The 22,233-nt window shown below is 39.1% G+C and overlaps 1 protein-coding gene across 1 annotated transcript in view; it reads right to left on the bottom strand.

Annotated features, from left to right (window-relative positions):
* Positions 1-16,523, bottom strand: part of SLC25A21 (solute carrier family 25 member 21) — a 184,127-nt gene extending 167,604 nt beyond the window's left edge. Inside the window, exons 1-2 of the mRNA XM_030930827.1 lie at positions 16,371-16,523; positions 2,318-2,401 (exon numbers count right to left, since the gene is read on the bottom strand). Coding sequence (XP_030786687.1) covers positions 2,318-2,401; positions 16,371-16,523 — 237 coding nt within the window. The remainder of the gene's footprint in view (positions 1-2,317; positions 2,402-16,370) is intronic.
* Between the last annotated feature and the right edge of the window lie 5,710 nt (positions 16,524-22,233).

The raw sequence follows: 22,233 nt of genomic DNA, 5'->3' as shown, positions 1-22,233 counted from the left end.
ATTGAAGTATCTTGTAATGTGAATGGTAGTTTTTAAAAAAATTTAGCTGTGGCTATTTTGTCTTCACTTCAGATTAAATATAATAATAATCTACACTGTCTGGGTGTGGTGGCTTACACCTGTAATCCCAGCACTTTGGGAGGCCGAGACAGGTAGATTACTTAAAGTCAGGAGTTTGAGACTAGCCTGACCAACATGGTGAAACTCTATCTCTACTACAAATACAAAAATCAGCTGCGCATGGTGGCAGACACCTGTAATTCCAGCTACTCAAGAAGCTGAGGTAGGAGAATCATTTGAACTCAGGACGTGGAGGTTGCAGTGAGCAGAGATCATGCCACTGCACTCCAGCCTGGACAACAGAGCGAGATTCTGTCTCAAAACAAAACAAAACACCAAACCAAACCAAAACAAAAATAATAATAATAACTACATAACATTGCCTTAGCACTGACTGAGATCAACAGGGCCTCTAATCATTTTCGAAGGTGTGGTTTGTAGTTCCAGACATGAATTTTTGTCTCAGTATTTACTGAGCTCCCCATCTGTACAAGGAACAAGGTTAAGGGTTTGGAGGCCCCAAAGATGAATAACACCCAGGTCCTGCCCTCTAGAAGAGAATAAACCAAGGTGGGGGACAGGAGATGTTAGTAATTAACTATAAAACAAGGTAGAATATGCATGTTAAATAGAGATTCTAGGAACTTGGTTCACCTGCAATTTAAGCATTGCCTTTGCTTGTTGCTTTCACATTCTAGGCCTGTCATCAATTAACACTCCAAAATAAAGCTAACAAGTCCACCGGGGTCATGGAGTTTGGCTCTATCCAAGCAGTGATCACTGACTGAAGTTCAAAAGCAGTACTCAGACATATTTGGCTGCTTATCAAATTATTCTAAAAATCTAGGGAAAGATAGATACTTTTCCTGATTGTTGCTTAGTCATTTCTGTAAGACACAGAAACCTATACCCGGTTAAAATTAAGATGTTCTTTGCCTGTTTAAAATCTGTATGTCTTTATTAGGTGTAGGTGGGCAGGGGTATGCATTGGCTTAACATTTATATACTGTAAAGGAGACCAATAAATGTCTCTATGTTATTGTAAAACAGTTTATAATTTGAAAAAATATGTAACCTGGAGTGCTCAGTCAGCCTAGATAATTACTACAGATAAAGTAACAACATCTTGGCAAGGCCACAAAGGCAAAGAAAATCTTCTGTGCTATGTAATTTTGAACATGTTTTTTAACAGAGCCTCAAAAATACTATCTCACTGAAATATCAGATCAACCCTGATAGCCTGAACATACTTTAAGTAATTTCCTGTGATCCTAGACACATCTAATTGCAGTTCCTTTCACAAGCCAAGGAGATTTAAAGACTGATATTTTGTGACTGTATACTTTACAATTCACAGTCTTACAGTACACTTAAATATCCTATAAATAGTTTGCCATTTTGTCAACCACAGATTTCATTACAATAAACATTTATTTACATATCCTTCATGAGTATGGTGAAATAGATCTAGTTTTGTACATCTTTCACAATTACAAGACATACGGTATTTCTAGTATTTAGAATCTATGAAAATTTGAGATTGCAAAATGAATTGTGATAAGAGAGTTTATTCTACCATCTGGCACAAGTTCTTCTACTTGTTTATATTACTTATGGGATAATAACTAACACACTGACAATATAATTCTAAAATTTATTTTAATGACAATATGCTAGTTAACAAGTCAGAGGCAAATGATCATTAGAGATTACAACCTAAATCTAATAATGTTAAACCACAAGTAATAAAATAGGCTAATTAACATAGCTGTATAATTAAAATGCTCCAAGCATAAACTAGAAGCATAAACTAGTCTCCATTAAACAAAAGCTTGACTAGCATAACTTTCAATTATTTTGCTTTGTAAAATACATGTCACATCATAAAAGTATGCTTAATATCAGATTATCGTGCAACCACTCTTTGAACATACATATGTATGTATGTATACACATATTTAAACTTCATATTTAATGCGAACAAATGACTTCAAATCTACATGCTCTTGCTACATTGTCCCACCTGCACTGACCTAGGCTGGCCATTACAGTGGTTAATTACCATGAAACCAACTCATATTTGGGAAACGGGGGAAGGATGAATCAGACTGGAAATAGAACCCATTATCAAGGTAATGAGAATAGAGAGGATCACATCAACCTCAGCAATCAACTATTAAAATTACTATAGTCAAGACAAGTATCATAGTTTTACTGCATTTTCCAAGTGATTACCCCCCCAACCCAAAAAAGTTACCTGTGTATCTTCTCTCTCCGATCCTCCCAAGCAACCCCCTTGAGTCCACAAGTTCTTCCTGTATTCACCAATAGCATCTACTGCCTAGTGAATAAGAAGCACCCAACCCAAAAAAGTTACCTGTGCATCTTCTCTCTCCGATCCTCCCAAGCAACCCCCTTGAGTCCACAAGATTTTCCTGTATTCACCAATAGCATCTACTGCCTAGTGAATAAGAAGCACAAAACACCATCCTTACCTGTTGAACCTTAGCTCATTGTTCAGAATGAGACTGAAGTTCTTGGTTTCTAGCTTCCATAACAGATTTCCAGAACAGGGAATTTGAATGTAGTTAAAACTGCCAGAACCTTCTCACTGGCCCTGGGAACTGAGCCACTCTACAGAAACTATGCACTAGAGAACAGGAGCCAGGGGCCCAGTGAGGGAGTCTGTTGGAGAATATGGAGTCTCTGGAGACTTAATATACTATTCCATTTTATTTTAAGTGATCAAGTGTACCTACTGTATAGTTTATTTAGCACTGATAAGGATGCTTTTCAATAATATCAAAGAAAAAAAGATGAAAAGAATGTGGGTTGCTTTACATTCATAAGCATAATTGCTCATACTAGGAAAAAATTGGGGGAATGGAGACAATAAGCTTGGCTAATAAGGAAGAAAATATGCTTATTCCTATTATAGCGGAGGAAAATTTCAAGGGAGGTTTTTATTTTTATATCAAGATTGACCTCACATGTTACCAAGATTTGGATTGGTTGTTACCAGTTTTCAAATGAGGCCACAATTTTCAAAAGCATTTCATGGATGGATTGAACCCCAAACTGACAAACAAATGGTAGTCATACTGCTTACTTTTATATCATTTTCAACGTTGAGAGCATTCTTACATATATAATCTATCCCAGTGTGTCCTCTAGTTTCACAGTTTCCTTATGTTTGTAGGATTAAGATCACTTAGAAAAGAAAAAGTGCCAGTTTGGAGCTAAAAGAGCACTGGGCTAGAGTAAGCAGTTTTCTGCTTCCAGTGGTACTGTACTAAAAATTTCATCTCTAGTTCACTGAGTGACCAGTAAAAGTGCTTCTCTGAAGTCAAGCTTTTTCATTAGTAAAAAGAGAATCACTTAAATATCACCCAGCTGACAATGAAGTTTATCTCTGGAATCCAAAAAAAAGCAGCCCTCAATGAACTGTGCCGGGGAGAGCGAGCCAGGCTTCCAAGAAGCTGTGTCCATTTAATTTGATTCCTCACTGCCAGGGGTATAGACTGTGAATGGAGAGAGATATCCCCTTTGGGGAGAAGAGATGGACATCTTTGTAGGAGGTTTTAGATGCAGGTCTGTTTGGAGAGCAAAAGACATCATGTGATCTCATGTGATCTCTTTTAGCCTTCTCCGCATAGCTAACTGCATTGATACATTCTGGACAACAACAACAACAATGAAAGATCTGTCTATATTCATCTATTCCATGGGGCTTACTTGTTTCTAAGTGTTTAAGTGTGTACTGAATGCCTGAGGAATATCATCAAGGCAAGTATAAACTAATGAGCTCTGTAGCTCTCTTTCTATCTCTTTCATGATCTCTTCCTCTTTCTCTTTCTCTTAACTAAATGCCTTTAATAATAAACATTCCATTATGTCATGAACTCACACTCAAAAGAGACCCAGTGGAAGAGTGTGGTTTCATCATTATCATCAAATTACATGTTAAAAATAATCAAAAATCACTTAGAATACTGGCAGCAGAAGAGATGCATGAATTAATCTGACCTAGTACCAGGCCCAACTTGTCCACAGAATTTGAACAAGAAAACTATGCTTCACCAATTAACAAATGTTTAATAAAAGACAACTAATATGTTTGGCAGTATTATAGGCAGGTGCTTTGCTGGGTTGCAACAACACTACAAGACAGTCCAAGTCATTTAATTTTGTAAAATGCTGACTTTAGCTAGCAGCTTTTACACAAATGTAACTTTGCATTTTAAAACATAATTACCTTTGGAAAATAACTCTCTGTTCTACAAATTGAGATCTAGATAATTGGGTGTCATGGGAAACCTAGGTTTCCTAAAATATTAAAAATGAAACATAATGCATGCTTTTTAAATGGGACCCCAGTTAGAAATCTACATGAATAGCTAAGAGTTAAATCTCCTCCTTTAAATTTCTGCTGGGGTGAATTGTCATATCTAATGAAACTCCCCTCACTCTCATTCAACGAATCCTCCTGAAATTTAAGTGGGCAGATTTGAGTTAAACATTTGGAATTTCAGTCACTCCCAAGTAACACATTATTATTGAGTATAAAAGAGCAAAACGTGTTCTCAAATAGTGGAATTTACAGATAATTCAAGCCAACGAACATTCATTGGGTGCCTACTCTGTACTGGGCACCTAAGTGTTAAACTCTGCTTTACTAAGACACCAACCTTCTCACAGAAGTTTGTATTACAATAAGACAAACACGTAGCTTTCAAACATTAATAATAGGCAAGTCTTCCCAGGTTTGTCTTATTTTTGCTTGCCTCCTTGAATAGTACACAAGGAGCCCAATGCAGCATTTTCGGGGTCAGTGGGGACCTCTTGAATAGGAATTACCCTCCTGTTCTGTTATGCAGTGTTTTCCTCTAGCTTGGCAAGGCTTGGGCAGGCGAGTCCCTATGCTAATTGCCTCACATCGCTTTTCTGGTGGTTTTCCCTGTATAGTTTTGTGCTGTTTTCTCTCTTTTTGCTAGGCAGTGAGGTCTCATTTCTTGCACATCAGTGTATTAGCCTCTAAGCCACTCTCCCTGCTCCAGGCGCCTCCTCCCACTCTTTCTCAGCCACTTTCCTCCTATGTGCTTTAATTCACCACCTAAAATCAGCAGTGGACTAAGGACCAGAGAACCCAGCTTGATTATGGCTCTTCGTGAGGGCCTGAGGGGCCACACCATGAGTGAAGTCCATGAACATTAGTGTCCGGCCTTTGCAACATCAGTGTGGGCTGTTTACAGATCTTTTTTTGTGTGTGTTCTGTTTCTCATTTCCACGCCAGAGAGTTGAGGTTCAAAGATAAGTGGCCTCTGGCTAAGTTTGAACATTCCCTGAGAATAGGCTGTCCTGGGGGGAGGAGGAGTCATATGGCCTCCATTTTCCTGTAGTGTTCTCTCCCATAGGCCCAGGTGGTCACTCTCAGGTATAGCCCCTCATGCGCCATCAATGGCCTGTGGCTATGTGCGCCTGTCCCTTCTGGATCCCTCTACCCTAAGGGCTTAATAGTGTCCCATGGCTCCTGGAAGCCAAACAAGATCTAATCACAACTTTGGATGAGGATGGGGATGAGGACGAGGACGATGACACAAAGCACAGCTGATGCCAGCCTGAATGATTCCCTCTTCCTTTTGTTCCCCTGTTTGTTTTGTGGATTGTGTTTCTGTTTGCTTCTTCAAATAAAATGCCCTTCTGTGCTTTTTATGTTTGTTTCTCACTTCTGCATTATGGACTATGTGGTATGTGTCTGTTATTTAGATTTTCATAGATGTATGTTTAGTTTGACAATTTGACAAAAGTATGAAAATGTCTGTTGAAAAACCTTTATATTTTCAGAATTCAGACCGAATCACTGTGGTTTTTCTGTTGGTTGTGGTGGTACTGCACTATCCCTTTCGGTGGAAGAAAAGAGAAAGAAAGAAAAAACCACCACAAAGTGTTCTGCTTCCCAGTACAAATGCTTTTGGGCCTACTAAGCCCACTCTTACTCATGTGCATTAGGTAAAATTCTGGCTGAAATCATGGGACAGCTGCAACTTCATGCTTTGAAATCTCAAAAAAATCTTGATATACTCTCTAGGGTAGTTGGCAGATCCTTCCTTTTTTGTGTTTTAATTTTCCTTAATATAGACAAATTTTGAAATAAGGCAAGGGAAGAAATGAGTACCTTCAGTGGCGAAATCAGTATATTCACAACTTTAAATATGTAATGCCAAGATAACTTTCTACAACGAAGATTGGTTCAAATAAATATTTGTCAGTGGTATTACTTGTGTCAGGTTAGGTTTCAGTTAACTATTAAGAGAGTTAAAAGGCTATGAAAACAACGTGGTGTATACAATTTTTGTTAAATTGATAATAAATGTAAAAAAAGCTATGCGGTTTCTGAAGATGTTTTTAAAATTTACCACAGATAAGCAAGTATACAGTTGAAGATACCACACTTTTACACTCTAGTGCAATACAGACAAAACAATTTCGAATCCCAAGTTTAAACTTTCTGGAAAGTTGAAGGCACAAGATGACTTTTTTGTTACATTGCAACACTTTATCCTAAATCAGTGTGGCTTCATGCCTTCATCAAGGGATTTGGTGGCTAGGACTGATATGTCTCAAGGTGACTCACATAAAGCGGGAGGTGGTTTATGACAGAGACCATGTGTGGCAATGTGAGGTCTTCTTCTGGAACTGGGACTGAGGTATGGAAATCCATGAGGAACTATGCAGATGGGATCAACTGTCCACTAAAACCTCCTGCTCCCTTTTTTGTCATATAAAGTTGATTCTAGAAGACATGTACCCAGCTAGATATATCCAGGGATACTCTCAGCTCCCTGTACATCCATGGATAACTCATGTGACTAGCTCCTATCAGTGAAATATAAGCAGAAGTGACATGTACCACTTCCAGACTGAGGCTTTTAAGAAGTAAGTGGCACTTCTTCATTTTCTTTTTTGTTTCACCTGCACGATATACCTTAAGAGACACATGTCACATCAAGACTGTATCACTCACAAGTTGGAAGCAGAGGGTTCCAAAGCACTAGTGGGTACAGAGCCACAGATAAGAGGAGCCTGGATCCCTAAATCACACACTGAGGAAAACCGGCTACCATCCAGGAAAACCTGTTTTGTACTATTGAAGTGGCTCTACTTCTACGGGTCAAATTGCTGAAACAGGTCAAATTGCTGAAACTTAGGGATTTTTTGTTACTGCACTGGGTGTGCCTTAACTGATACAAGAATTGGAATTGTACTGTGACTCTGCCTCTCTACGAGTCCTCTTTAAAGATGGTTCCTCCTGGTCCTCGTGCTTCCTGCTCCCTCATCACACTGACTTTGATAGACTGGTGCCAAGTCTTCGTGTACTATGATGCAAACCTAGTGCCCACCACCTACTCCTTTCTGTACCATGTGTGCCAAATATCTTTCATTAGTTCTTCCAGATCCACTCTCTACCCCTTTCTTTGTTTTGTTTGTTTGTTTAAGAGAGGGTCTCACTCTGTCCTCCAGGTTGGAATGGGGTAGTGAGATCTCACCTTACTGCAACCTCCACCTCATGGGTTCAAATGATTCTCATGCTTCATCTGCCTGAGTAGCTAGGACTACAGGCACCCACCACACCCGGCTAGTTTTTTTAGTTTAGTAGAGATGGGGTTTCACCATGTTGGCCAGGCTGGTCTTGAACTCCTGAGCTCAAGTGATCCACTCACCTCTCCCTCCCAAGGTGCTGGGATTACAGGTGTGAGCCACCACACCTGGTCACTCTCTAACCCTTTCTACTCTGTTCCTTCCCCTGAGAGGTGATTTGAATTGATTGCCTCAAAAGAGTCCTGTGTTATCCTACTTCCAGCTGAATTTGGTTAATGAAGAACCCTGGCAGGTGACGGGAGGCAGGAGAATGGATTTGGGATATATATTCATCTGGTTCCTTCCCACAAGGCTTCCTCAGGCTTGCTGGCTCTGTCAACAGGAGTTCACTGTTCCTATCAAAGAGACTTCTCAAAGATAAAAAGTTTTCATCTTTGAAGTTTTGGTCACCTTCTCCTTCACACATGCCTTAGAGTGACAGCTCTACCTCCTGGTGCTGGTAGCCCCAGGATCCTGAGTTATTCCTTGTGGCTTTCTTTCACCCTGACCAAATCTTTGCATTTAACTCATGTATAAACTGTCTTCAATTTATCCTACTTTTGGAGTACCATCTGTTTCTCTCACTGCAAAACCATATCACAGTTACAATTCTCTAGGAGGTTATCCTTGGGTCAGCTGTCTAATGTTGGTTCCTTTAACCATGTCCAGGAGATAGAGACATCATGCAAACATGCTACCAAGCCCAACCCCTTTAGCAGAGGCTGAGTGGTGGTGGCTTGCCAAGGAGGGCATTTGCAGACACTTCAAAACAAGTGGTGTACAAATAGTACACCTTCATATTTTCTGGTAAAACTTTCCCTCTTTTCACTCCTCCTCAGCTATATGACTGATGTTGTCCGCTGTTGCTTTTTTTTTTTTTTTTTTTCTGGTGGATTGCTTCACCACTGAGAGAGCTGACGCTTGCTTTCTACATGACTGTGTATTGTGACCAGTGCATATTTCTAGTACCACACCATGCAGAATCCAAGTTATTACATTTAAAAATGAAAATGTTCATAAAAACAGTAAGAGAGAAACCATAGAAATAACCACAGAATCAGATTTTCACCACATTACTTCTTAGGCAGAAAAAAATTCTTTGTACCAAACTAATTCATTAGCTATGCCATAGAGTATTGCATCCAAAGAACTAATTACAATTTTCTCTTTCACATTTTTTGAAGATCGTTCACATTTGTTTTATTGTCATTAGTTCACAGCAAAAGATGCTACCTAAGCAACCATCTGGATGAGAAATTATTACTCCACACATCCCATCACTGTTATTCAGTGTGACAAGTGCCTCATACGCGGAAGTGGGGAGGGTTCAGTAAATTGTCTAACCTTAGGTGTAACAAAGATGGTGTGAATATCCAGGGACAGAATCCAAACACTTCATTTTAAGGGTTTTTTTTTCTCTAATTATTGTTTCCTACTCCACTACTAAGTCTTTGGTGATAACATATGTATCCTTTTTTCTCTTTTCAGGGAAAGGGGTACTAGAAAGCAATCATATTCCTCTCTCTGGAAAAAGACAAAGTGGGAGAAAACATCTATTTTCACTCTACTTAGTTTTAAGTTTAAGTTGCATGTTTTATGTAAACTGTCATTAAGTTTGAGTAACAAGGTATTTATTTTTCAAAATTAATATATTCCTAAGGCCTACTACTGCTGCCCTTCACCACACATAGAAACCCACATCATCCCCTCCTCAATATTCCATATTATCAATTTCATGGCTTGGGATATAGAAAAGCTTAGATTTACTAGGACTTCATCATGGGATTGAAAGCGGCAGAGGGTTATGTTTTTAAAAGTCACAGGTTGATCAAATGGTTCCAGTTTCCCCTGTCTCTCAGCTCCCCGCCAAACCCAGCACACACACACTTGCATAGCTAAAATCAGGGAAATAAGTGTGCTTAGAAATCAGTCTAAAGCCTGATTTTATTTATCCAGATTTCTAGCAGATCTGTAGACAGAAATTTATATTTGTTTCATCATGTTTTTCCTAAACAATGACTGCATACAAAATATCATTAAAATAGCACTAGAGCTTTGAGTAAAATCCATAAAGATTTAAGACTGCACCGTCCAATATGGCAGTCACTAGCCACATGTGGCTATCAAGCAGTTATGTGGCAAGAGCAGCTGAGGAAATGGATTTATTTCATTTTATTTTAAATAATTTATATTTAAATTTAAGTACTAAAGAAGGATAAAGTATTTTCCCACTAAACATAACTTCATTGTTTTGCTAGGACTACATTTTACTTAATCATTGCATCCTGTAAGACATTGTATTGTAGGAAGCAGTACTTTGTGTTTTAAAAACATGGCTATTAGCAAATTCAGTTCTCCTCAGATAAACTTGGTGACTGACTGTACAGTCCCTCATTACTTCAGTTATTAATATAAGTTTAAAATAAAAAAGGCTCCACAGCAAGATAATTTTATTATGCCAGCTTGGAACTGAAAAGATCAAAATGCTTCCTTTGCTGTTTCTTCAAACATTCTTTTGTAAGATGCATCAAACCTTAGAATGAAGATGTCATGCCTATAAATCTAGCAAACTGTTCTAAGAAATTGAAAAATGGAGTCTACTGAATTAAATTTCAAACCAAATTAGGAACATGGAAAAGACTCTTAAATATACAACATTCTCTTCCTTCAAGCTATTTTAGTCACAGCTGAAAAGATCAGTGTAGTCTGTTCCAAGTATAAAATTTTAGAAAGATCAATACATAGATATGCTCAAGTCATTTCCATGCATGTGTCTTTGTTAGTTTGATAAAAGTGAAATAGAATCTTCCAAACATAAGGGACTGTCAGTATAGTCTTAAAGAAAACCAAATCCTTCAGTGGAAAACAGAAATGGCCAGTTTCTCAGGACACTACCAGAGAGAAGCTGGAGCTGTTTATGGAAAAAGAGTGACTTGAAAATCACCACCAGAGTATAGTGGAAATCAAAAAGTATGGTTTTTTAAATTCCAAATCAACCTAATGATTCTATAAAATAATATACGTATCTTCATTATAATGAGTTAAGATTTATAACAATGATTTGAGATCTTCCCATATAAATTATGTGTCTCTTTGTTTTTCCCTAGACAGGACAAGAGACAGAAACTGGAAAGTTTGGGTCACATGGATCATGGCAGCACTGCTATGTCTGGAATTTTCTTATAAATATCCTATTGCTTTGAGGCTCAGGGCCTGACTAAAACAGCAGGGACAATCTCATTTGCACTTTTATAGTTGTAGAGGGATTTTCAAGAGTTAAAACGATTTTCCATGATACTCCATATTAACTTAATGAATCTGAAGTGTGGTTATTACACCTTTTCATGCTTTTCTGCAGGCTGATAATTCAGAAGTAACTAGAAAAACAAACAAGATTATAAACAAATGCCAACAGGAAGACATTCTTGGGTACTCAAATGAATCTACTTTGCAACAAAATTTTATTGCCTGTTTGCAGCTTTATGCCTTTTTAAGATTATTTTTTAAACACTATAAATGACTGTTTCTACCCTTGTGAAAATTATCACTTCAAAGGGACATCTTTTAGCACTCTCTGTAATGACCCAAACAAATCTCAGAAAACAAAGTGGATTCCACCCTTTCTCGTGATTAAGCAATAAAGAATATTGTATCAGAATCTATTTGCACTTCGTTAAAATAAATTCTCATTGTTTATCAGCATTTAAATAATTTCATTTTGCTTGAAATTGGAAAAAAAAAAAACCTTGGATTTCATTAAGAGGTAAAACTTCCACAGAAGTTCATTATGGTTAAATTTTCAGTCTATCTATAAAGTGCATAGCAAGCTATATCAGGCATTAAGGATACCAAAAAGAGGACACACAAGGAAGTTTAAAAATCAGAGGTAATGAGAAGGGAATTCAAAGTAAATACACAGCACTATTAAAATAAATTCTATATATATATATACACACAGAGAGAAAATAAATAAACACTTAGAGGACATAGGATGTACCAACTGAATTGACAGACGATAGAATAGATGGGGTTAAATGGAGAAAACTAATTTGAAGCAGTTCCCTTGTGATGCCAGGAAGGGCAGCTTCTGGGGCAGTGAGCAAGGTGCTCCCTGGGTGGAGGGAAAGTTCAACCAGCACAGAAAAGGGCCTTGTTAGAGAGCTTTAAAAGGAGAGATGTGTACCTCAGTCAGGGCTGATCACCTTTTTCTAAGAACTAAACTTGGGATCTTTAAATGCTTAGGAATAATGTTCTAGAAGTTTAGAAAACATGTACCTGTAGATTCAAACAGAAGTAAGTACCTAAATAACAGGCCAAAATAAGAGTAAATGATCAAATAGTTGACATGTATCTACTTAGGAAAGGGCACTGGCTTCTACTGAACTTGGCTCTGTGAGGAGAAAATTGTGCCAGACCAATTTAATTTCCTCTCCCAGTAGAGGGACAGGTTATGTCAACCAACAGGAAGCAATAGTAAAAAAGAATGTTACAATAGGTCAGCCATGAGAAAACCAAAATCTGGAATGCAAATTTGATAAGGGATTTGACAAGGTAAGGATATATGCAGGTACAGCCGTGCTTCTTCTAAAAGTCCAACTTCCCCTATGAAAAATTACTTAAACTCGGGTCTGCAAAGCAGTAGGCAGACATCTAAAAAATGTGTATGTGCTGGATTAAAACAGAAAATCAGATATATTGCCTAAATTCAGGAGACTCTTGATTTCTTTGAAATATCTAGAAATAAAGAATTCTGTAAATTCTAGTGTACACCTATCCTGTACCATTGGACCTTTTGGTCATTTGTCTCACAACCATCTTTTAAAGCACTGTAAGTGAAGGCATGGATTAATTTTGTAATAGTGCAGCAAAGGGAAATAATAGCAACCTAAGAATATAGTAAAAATAAGTCATCATGATGCACATAAATAAAACACGATTAGCAAGAAGATCACTAATATTCCAAACTGCAACTAGGTAAACTGCAAAGACCTCTTGTATATTGGGGGGAAAACTGACTTTCCATCAGGCAAGGTTTTATTGCTTTTTCACATCTTTTTATCTTTTCTTAGGATTAAGTTCTGGAATATGGTAGAAATAAAAAAGCTTTGGAGTCAGACAGACCTGGGTTCAAATCCTGGCTATGCCACCTACCTACTGCATGAACTTGGGCAGGAAATTTAAGCCTTTCTGTTTCTTTATCTGAAAAAATGATACCTATTTTGCCATTTGCAATGAGGATTAAATGAGACAATGTGTATAAAATACTTGGTACGTTGATTTCTCAGTAAATACTGGCTCCCTTCCGCACCTTTCTCAATCCTGACCTCTCTCCCCTCTTCTCCCTCCCAACTGCCCTTACACTTTGGAAAGAAAGATACAAGAAAAGGCTAAGAATAAAGCTCTGTCTTGTGAAACAGGAAAAGGGACACAGCCTCACTTCCTTTTACTCCTGTTAAAGGTTTTCTGCCTCTACAAGGAGCCATTCACACTGGTTGGACATTCTCATGGTGCTTCCCAGTTTTTCCATGTCAAATGTCAATGAGATCAACGAAAGGGCCTTTTTGTCAAGTGACATTAAAAAAAAAAAAAATCTTTTCCTAGACATATTAGGTAAAGAATAGCACAAACACAAGTATGATCACCAACAAATGGTAACTCTATTAATGCCTAAAAAACAGTCATCCTACCATGTCAGGTTTACAACTGCAAATGTGAACTGGGAAATCAGACTTTCTGTTCTTATAGATTTGTCCAGTTTTCTAAAGTAAACAAAAATCAATTTCCTAGTATGGTCTATAACATCTCGATAACAATTTAGCACCCATGCATAAAGAAAGAGTCAGGGATTATAAAATCACTTAGAATGTATTATTTCTAGACTGAGCAGACATAAGTCTTTGAGGATTAATTTCATGCTGAGGGTTAAATTTCACTTTCACGATAGGCTAACCATTGCCTGAGGCTGCACAGATAATGAACCTGCCAAGGGATTAGCAAGGAAACACTTGTGTTATTATAAAGTGGGTGCACTTCCCTTTCTAACCAAGTTCATCCTATGTGACATTAACAAATTACTCCCTCTCTCTGCCCACATTTCAATATAATGTGAGCCAGCAAGTGACCCCAACCAATAGGACACGAGATAAGATCTTCTCAGTGCATGAATGGCTATTAAACTTGTCTGAGAGAGCTGGACCTCCTGCAGGGAAACACAAGGCATTTTATCTCCATAGGGCCCCTTCCTGGGCTGCAGAAACCTTTCATTGGTCATAAAGCCTCTAAATGGCCACAAAGCCAAGAGGTAAGGAAGTCTTAACACAAACATTTAGCCCACAGAACAGACACTCTCCTGAAAACACAAAGGATACAATTCATTTTTTACAAACACACAAGGACCCTAATATCTTCTAAATAAGAACTTAATGACTTAGCATGTGTGAAAATATAACATGTTCAGAGAGATTTCTGATATTTCAGATAAATATATCCTGTCCTCAACAGATTTTTTTCCGAAAATAATAGGTATGTTCAAGGATGGCAAATCAAAGCTGGCTTTTTTTTCCATCTTCCTTCTCAGAGGGCCAGCTTCTCCTACATGACCAAAAGTAGATCCTTTCCTGTGGGGTGGACCCTCTCTCCTGAGTGGCACTCACTATTGTCTTCCTTCAAAGATGGTACCCAGGCACTTGTCTTATTTTCATTCTTCTTACCTCTGGCTCCCCTCCAGAGTTGGACCAAATATGTTTCACCAGGTGAACAGCCAGCTACTATTGTCAAAATTGAATCTACCTTGGTCTTTCCCTTTGGCCATCTCCCTCCTGATTCCACCATACAATGTGTGGGGCAAAGATAATCTAACAGGTATGAAGAATATGTGGCCTGGTTATCTAGGAAGTTATAATTCACAAGTGTTAAGTATAAATTGGGAGTGCTATTAAGAAGCTGTCCTGCTATTGCGTGGCCGAACTGCTGCCCAAGTAAGAACAGCTACTTCTGTTGCTTGCTAATAAGCAGCAGGTGGAGAAAATGTAGAACAGTCAGGAAATCATTGGCATTGGCTACAACCCAACTCGGTTCAAACCATAAATCTTATAGGAAAGCACAATATAGTTTTCTTATGATATATTAGTGCACTTCTGTTCAAAATACTATCTTGTGATGAGTAAATAATGCTTTTATAAATTCAAGTTTTTACTTATCAGCTTGAAGTCTTTAGAATTGAGCCCATGATGTCATTACATTTCAGGTATATTATCAGACTAATGAAGTCTATTGCTTTCTACACAGACGTGTTGATAGCTAACATGGAAGCATTATGTAATGAAGGTGGAGGGATGCGAGTTTTGATCTCTGGGCTCTGCAACCCGGAGGCATTCCATGCACCCATGGTTGAGAAGGCAGTTTCAGTAGAATGGTGGAGGTGGGCATCAGGGCACCTAGGTGAGAAAATGAGCAGATGGCAGAGAAAATGGATGTAGGCAGTAAATGTAGCATTCTTCATCAAAAAGTTTGTAGTTAAGAAAAGGGAAGATAGGCAACAACAAGATAACAAGGGGGAATTAACAGAAAGTTTTTCTTTTTGTTTTTGTTCTAAGAGATGCAGGAGATGAACATATTTGCAGTTAGAGGAGAAAATCAGATCAGAGGAAAAACTGAAGGGGAAGAAGAGATAAAGTAAATTATAGAGGAGTAGGATCAGGAGGGACTTGTCTTAGAAAAGAGACCAGATATGCCCTCTTTAAAGGCAAGACTAAAGAAAAACAAGAGAAGGAACACAGATTGTGAGCCAGAGTAGAAGAATTTTAGGAAAATGGTGTCATATGTCCCCAGTTTCCTTAGTAGACAAGAAGGCATGCCACCTGCAGAATGATGGGAAGGTGTGTGGCTGGAGGCTGTGGTGGGAAGGAAACCTAGGGAAGCCACGGTGGGGAGTGTGGTGGGGACTCACCAAGAAATTAATGACAGGTTTCGCCAAGTTGCAAGGAGACTGGAGAACACTGAGCTGGGGCTAAAAGCGGGTGTCCAGACTGAGACCCAAGTGCAGTGAGAAGGGAGTGGAGCACTAGGAGAAGGAGGAGGTGAAGGGCAAGCCTGCTGAGCAGTGCAGAGGAAGTGCGGCATGCACAGGAGAGGGGAGCAGGGCAAGACCAAGCAGAGGGGATTCTGAGAAGGGGCTGCGTTTACGGTCGCTTTGCCAGTGCAGAGAACAGACAGGAAGGCCAGGGGAGGAGCAATGACTGTGAAGACAAAACGTTAGGTGATGGGTGACACTGGTGATGCTGCCAGGGAACAGGCCCTGGAGTCCTCGAGGGCTGTGGGGCCATGTCCAGTCAGTGATGCAGGCTTGGTGAGCAATGGCTATAGCTGGAGTAAGCAGGGCTGACCTAGCCTTGGATCAGAGAGCTCAAGGCAGCAATGACACCTTGGCTTTGCAGTTCCTTGACTCTCTCAACACCATACTATACCCCTACAACTCACTTGTATAGCTAAAGTTCAAACTCCTCACACTGGAAGACTTTCTACTCCCATGATCTCAAACTTTGCCTTGTTGCTGTCTTGCCCCTCTACTTTTACTGGTGAATGAGCTCTTCAGTCCTGTGACCCAATGTCCATTACTGTCTCTACCTCCCAGTCCTGGGGCAGCAGGGCCTGCAGATGGGCTCCATGCTTACATCAGCACCAGGAACCAAGTCATCACCACAGAGCCCGTGGAAGTGATTATAGCTATAGGTTTGCTGCACCATCCCTGTGGAAGACTGATGTGGGCAAGTGCTTTCATGGTCATTGTCCTTGAATCTTGTACCAGAAACACCCAGGTCACTCATGAAGAGAACTGAATCAGAGTCAGGAGGTAAAACGTAAGGAAACGGGGCTGGCCAGAGGCAGGCATAGTGCACACGGCTGCCAGGGCTGCACTCAGCGTTCTCCTCAGTATGAGGATATGGGCTTGCTGATATGGAGCTCAGCTAGAGAACAGTGGGGTCACATGTCTGTACAGATTTTCTGCCTTCTTCTGGAAGAGTGAAATAAGTACCCTTTATAAAAGAGCTGTAGCAGAGCACTACACCTTCTCAAACACCGGTGCCAGCAGCTGGCTAGTCCTATTGGGGTCTTTGTGAAGCACACTGGGACACGCTGCACCTGCTTTTCCTGTGTGTGACCACTCAGCTTCTACTAAGATTGTGTGTCTTTTGCTAAATAAACTGGGACTGCAATATGGACTTACAGAATGTGACTTCATGGTCTGTTCCTGCCAAGCCATAGCCTACTTGAGCTAATATGCCTGGGGTATGCAGAACAGGATGCCAGAAAGATGGCCTGGGCTACAGAAAATCAATGTTAGAGACAGGAAAAAGTGAATTTCGTGGAGACAGGCAGTGGGGGAAATTTTGATTGTTATATTGCTGTGCCTGAAGTCTAGGCTACAGTATCACAGAGCTGTTACTTGGCACATTCTCCAATATTTCTGTCCATAGTAACATGAAATGATGTTTCCCTTTACAGTTATTGAGTGGAAAGTCTTAATTATTTCTTAGTAGTCACCAGTAGAAACACCCCTTTCTCCCTTAATAAGAATTTTAGTTGGTTAAGTACATGATGCCAGTACATCTACCAGCCTCTTAATGGAAATTTCAAGTTGTTACAAGGTTAGTGTCATTATCTTGTTCAACACCCCCACTTAATGTGGAGTGTGCATTCCACAACCTGCCAAAAAGCATTTAGCTGAATGAAGTTCTTTAATCTACATAATTACTATCTACTACATTTGCTCTATTTTTATTTGATGTTTCTTTTAAAGGAGTCACTGGAAGTTTATCCAAGATCACTTACTTACAATTATTTACCATTTTCCATATGAAGGTTATTAAACTGTAATTAAAGTGCATTTACAGTCAATTATGACAGACTCTCATTCAAATAATACTGACAAATTATATTAGAAATCCTCATAGGATTAACATGCTGAACTCATCTCTGAAACCAAATTTCAGAAGCAAGTAACATTTGTGTTTGCATATTCTAGGGGGGCAATTAAGAAACATTTATTCAATATCTACTACAAAGTGGGTATTGTTTCTAGTGAACACAGAACTGAGAACATACCAGTTTCATTTAAGTAATGGACTTTATTTTGACTGTTAAATCATCTCAGGAACTGAAATATTGGGCAAAAGGGACTAAACTTTCCGATAGTTCAATTTAGTAAAACACCACACTATAACATTAATTGACACTCTTTTGCTCTAAAAAATTATTTTGACATATCTGAAACTACTTTCTCAATCTGGCTTTGAATCCAGTCAAATGGAGACAAATACAATTTAGAGAAAAGGTTCCAACACAAAAGGAGATGTGTATCCTGGAGATCAAGGCATATCTGTAGTCATGTTACTTAATGATGGGGACATGTTCTGAGAAACGCATCAATAGGCAATTTCCTCATTGCACACACATTTTAGAATGTAATTACAAAAACCATGATGGCAGAGCCTACTGCACATCTACGCTATAGGGAATAGCCTATGGCTCCTAGGCTACAAACCTATTCAGTATGTTACTCTGCTGGATATTGTAGGCAATTGTAACACAATGGTAAGTATTTGTGTATCTAAATATATAAACATGGAAAGAAACAGTAAAAATATAGTATTATATTTATAATATAATCTATTATATAATCTCATGGGACCACCATTGTATAAGTGGTTGATCTTTGACCAAAACATTGCATGATGTAGCTCACTTCTGGGAGGTGGTCAAATGTTGGTGAGAAATGGATGGCAGCTTGAGGGGAAAGAGATGACTCAAGCCCTACATTCTCCCACAGCAGCAGCACACAGGTGGCCTTCCACAGGGAAACCAGGGCTACAGAACTAACTCCCTGAGAACATTCTTTGACAGGCTTCATTATCACATCTCAGAGTAAAACTGAACTATGGTTAAGAATAAAAGCAAGTTTTTTTTTTTTTTTTTTTTTTGGAAACAGTATTATTTTTATCAAATAATTATCAAAGGTGTCATTGGGAAAAACCCACCATGAGTCAAGCCTTCAGTGTGAGTAGGGGGAAGGGACTTTTCCAGTGGGAAACCAAAAGAAGAGTTTATTTCAACCACAAATACATTTGTCCTTATCTTTTGGAATGAATTGTTTCTGCAGCAAAATAACTGTTATGTTATTCTTAGTTGGAATTATCGTTTATCTACCAAAGGTTTCAGTGTTCTCAACATCATTAAAAGAAAAACAAAAACGCTTCCCCAAATGGGTAACCCGAACAAATTCCTTACTAGTCTCACTAATGAGAGCAGAAGAATCAGTTTGTTTTGGACAGACTTCACTCATATAAACTTTCTTAAAACGCGTCATCCTTCAAATGGCTTGATAACATCGATTTCCTTAGAATAGGCTTTGAACAACCAAATGTTGCTATCTAAAAGTTTTCCCGTTTAATATTATAAAATGGAATCACGTAACACACAAGCTTCTTAGTCTTTCTAAATTTCAGTAAGTTGTGACTTCCAGAATTTATAGATGAATAACTTCTCAATAGCTCTGATATCCGATGAGTCAGAAGGAAGGGAGAAAGAATTAAGAATGCACGGGATATCACGGAAAAGAGTGGCAGCTGCTATATTTGTTTTTCAGGGTTTGAATGCTGGTTCTACCACTTAGCTCTGTAGCCAAGAACAGTGCTTACCCACTCTGAGTCTAAACTGAAGGACAGAATAAAAATATGTACAGCAATATGTTTGTCCTAAATGAGGCACTAAATAAATGTTAATTATTTTCCTTTTTGAAATTTTGAGTAAATGAAATTTCCTTTTCTCCTTTTATGACAAATCAACCCAGATAGCCTTGAGTTTCTTGAAGTATAACTGAAGTATCAACATGCCCTTAATTTGTCGATTAAGTGTAGTGTGTAAGGATTTCAAAAACATCAGTTGTCTGTCTCATTAAGACATTATCCTCTTTTAAAAAAAATCTCAGTATGTTCCACTTGAAAAACACACAGAGCTCAACACAAAAGCATATAATTCAGGTCTCGACACAGTAGAAATAAATCTGGAGCTTCCAATTCTACAAGAATTGCTTACAACTTTTATTATATGTATCTCTTCTATCCGTTCTTTAGAGTTCTTCCTCAAATGTACACAGTCCTCCAGAATTCACAACTCTCACCTTGTGGCCAAGGCTCCACTTACTCTGCCAGGCTAGAAACCTCAGAATCCTCCTATATTTTTCCCCCTTTCTTTTCATTGCTCGATTATCACCCATTGATCTTCCTTTCAAACATCTTTCATATTTGACATTTCCTCTCCATTTTCACTGATTTCCTAAAACAGGATCTGCATTAATTCACAGCTGTGCTCATTGGTTGACTCCAGCCTCTTGACTTACTCCTGTGTGCTATCAATAGTCTTCCTGGTGTGCCACTTCTGCCTATGCATACTTTGCCCAAGAATATACAGTGGTTCCCTATTGCCTAGTCCATCAAGGCCAAACATGTGTCGTGGGCTCAATAACCTCCAAAATCTATCCCCATTGCAACTATCATGTTAGCTCTCCTCCAAACCATACTCCCTGGGCAGGCAAGTGAGGCCAAGGCACTCACCCACAGACTACCCTGCTCATTTCTTCCTCTGTGCTTTATTTGTGCTGTTTCTGCCTCTTGGAAGATTCTTTTTACCAAAACTAAATCTAAAAAAAAAAAAAAAAAAACTAAATCTAAGTCTTATGCAAAGCCAGAAACCTTACCTGAAGATTTTGGTCCCCTTGCTTCTCTGAGTTCCATCTAGATTAGTGCTAAACTCTCTTCCTATCTTTCCACGTGGTTTGCCTCCTTAAATTAACTGTAAGCTCGCAGTGGATGAGGCAGTGTGGGAGACATGTCCTCTTTGTTTATGCATTCCCCCAGTCCAGCATCTGTACGCAATAAACATCTGATTCAATGATAATCTAACAGATGCTAGCACACAGATTCTTAGTTGCTTTCCAATTTTCTTTCTCCTCTTCTGCCTAACCAATTCCCTGATTTTCCCTGGGGCAATGATATGCCCCAGGGAAAAATGCCACATTTCTCAACCTTCTTTGTAACTTCATGAGGTCCTGGCAGAAATAATTAGGTGAGGCTTCCAAGAGATGACTTTAGAGGAGCTGATTCAGCTGAGAGACATGTTCTTTTTGCCCTGCCTACCTTCCTTTCCTTGTACTTCCTGCCTGGAAACTGAATGTGTAGGTGGAGTTCTGGCAGCTGTTTTGCACCATGAAGTGACTTTGCAAAAGGATGGAAATCACAAAGGCCAGAGAAGCCATAAGACAGAAGGAGCTTGGGTCTCAGATGATACTATAGAACTAAACTGCTGGTTTATTTGTGAAGGAGGTGAGTTTCCTACTACTTGCAGTTAAACAACAATTTCTAACTTAAAGAAGGAGACTTAAGTGTAAGGTGCCACAAAGAGAGGAGAAAATCACCACCTTTGATATAGGTAGGAAAAAGAGAGAGTAGGGGAGGTATGAAAACTGGGTAGAAAGACATGGTATTTCAAGGAGGAACACCCACATGGTGCTCTCATCCTGGTGCCACAGAAGTGGAAACTCAGACTGGGGAGGCAGGAGGATGTGCCTAGGGCAGCGGTCCCACAACTTTTTGGCACCAGAGACTGGTTTCGTGGAAGACAATTTTTCACATGGATGGGGTGGAGGGTGGGAAGGGGCAGGAGGGTTTCAGGATAAAACTGTTCCATCTAAGATCATCTGGCATTAGTTAGATTCTCATAAGAAGCATGCAAGCTAGATCCCTCACAAGCACAGTTCACAATAGGGTTCATACTCCTATGAGAATATAATGCCACTGCTGATCTGACAGGAGACAGCTCAGGTGGTAATGCTCATTCACCTACTGCTCACCTCCTGCTGTACAGCCCAGTTCCTAACAGGCCACAGACCAGTACTGCTCCCTGGCCTGGGGTTTGGGGACCCCTGAGCAAGGGGACAGATGCATGAGATTCAGTCTTCTCCATCTTTCCAGAGAGGGAAGAAACTGCATTGCCAGAAGATATATTTGGCAATGGGTTGGAGCCTGGCTAATATAATACAGAAATCTTTGGTTAAAAAGTCTATTGTCAAGCAAGGACATGCACGAGAGCTGACAATTCAGGGGGAGGATCCTAATCAGGTAGGTAGCTAGTCAGTGTATTCACTTCACCTACCTTATTTCTTTGTTGTTATTAAAACAGTCCTACAAGGTAAATATTATAAATCTCATTTATAAAACTCACCTAGAGTCATCAATTTTTAACATTTGCCATGTATTTTTCTCTTCCTCTTTCTCACTCTGTATATGTATCAATACATACAGATATATAACATGAGAATATTTTGCTGAATCAGTTGATACTAAGTTGAAGACATCATGACACCTCATCCTAAATACTTCACCATATATCTCCTAAGAGTAAAGACATTCCCCAACATAACCAAATGTTGTCATTTCATTCGCGAAATTGATGAAATGCTATCATTTCATTCACGAAATT

The sequence above is a fragment of the Rhinopithecus roxellana genome, chromosome 5 (assembly GCF_007565055.1).
Source record: "Rhinopithecus roxellana isolate Shanxi Qingling chromosome 5, ASM756505v1, whole genome shotgun sequence".
Classification (NCBI taxonomy): Eukaryota; Metazoa; Chordata; class Mammalia; order Primates; family Cercopithecidae; genus Rhinopithecus; species Rhinopithecus roxellana.
The sequence above is the reverse complement of the archived record's forward strand: the minus strand, read 5'-3'. Positions and strand labels throughout refer to the sequence as shown.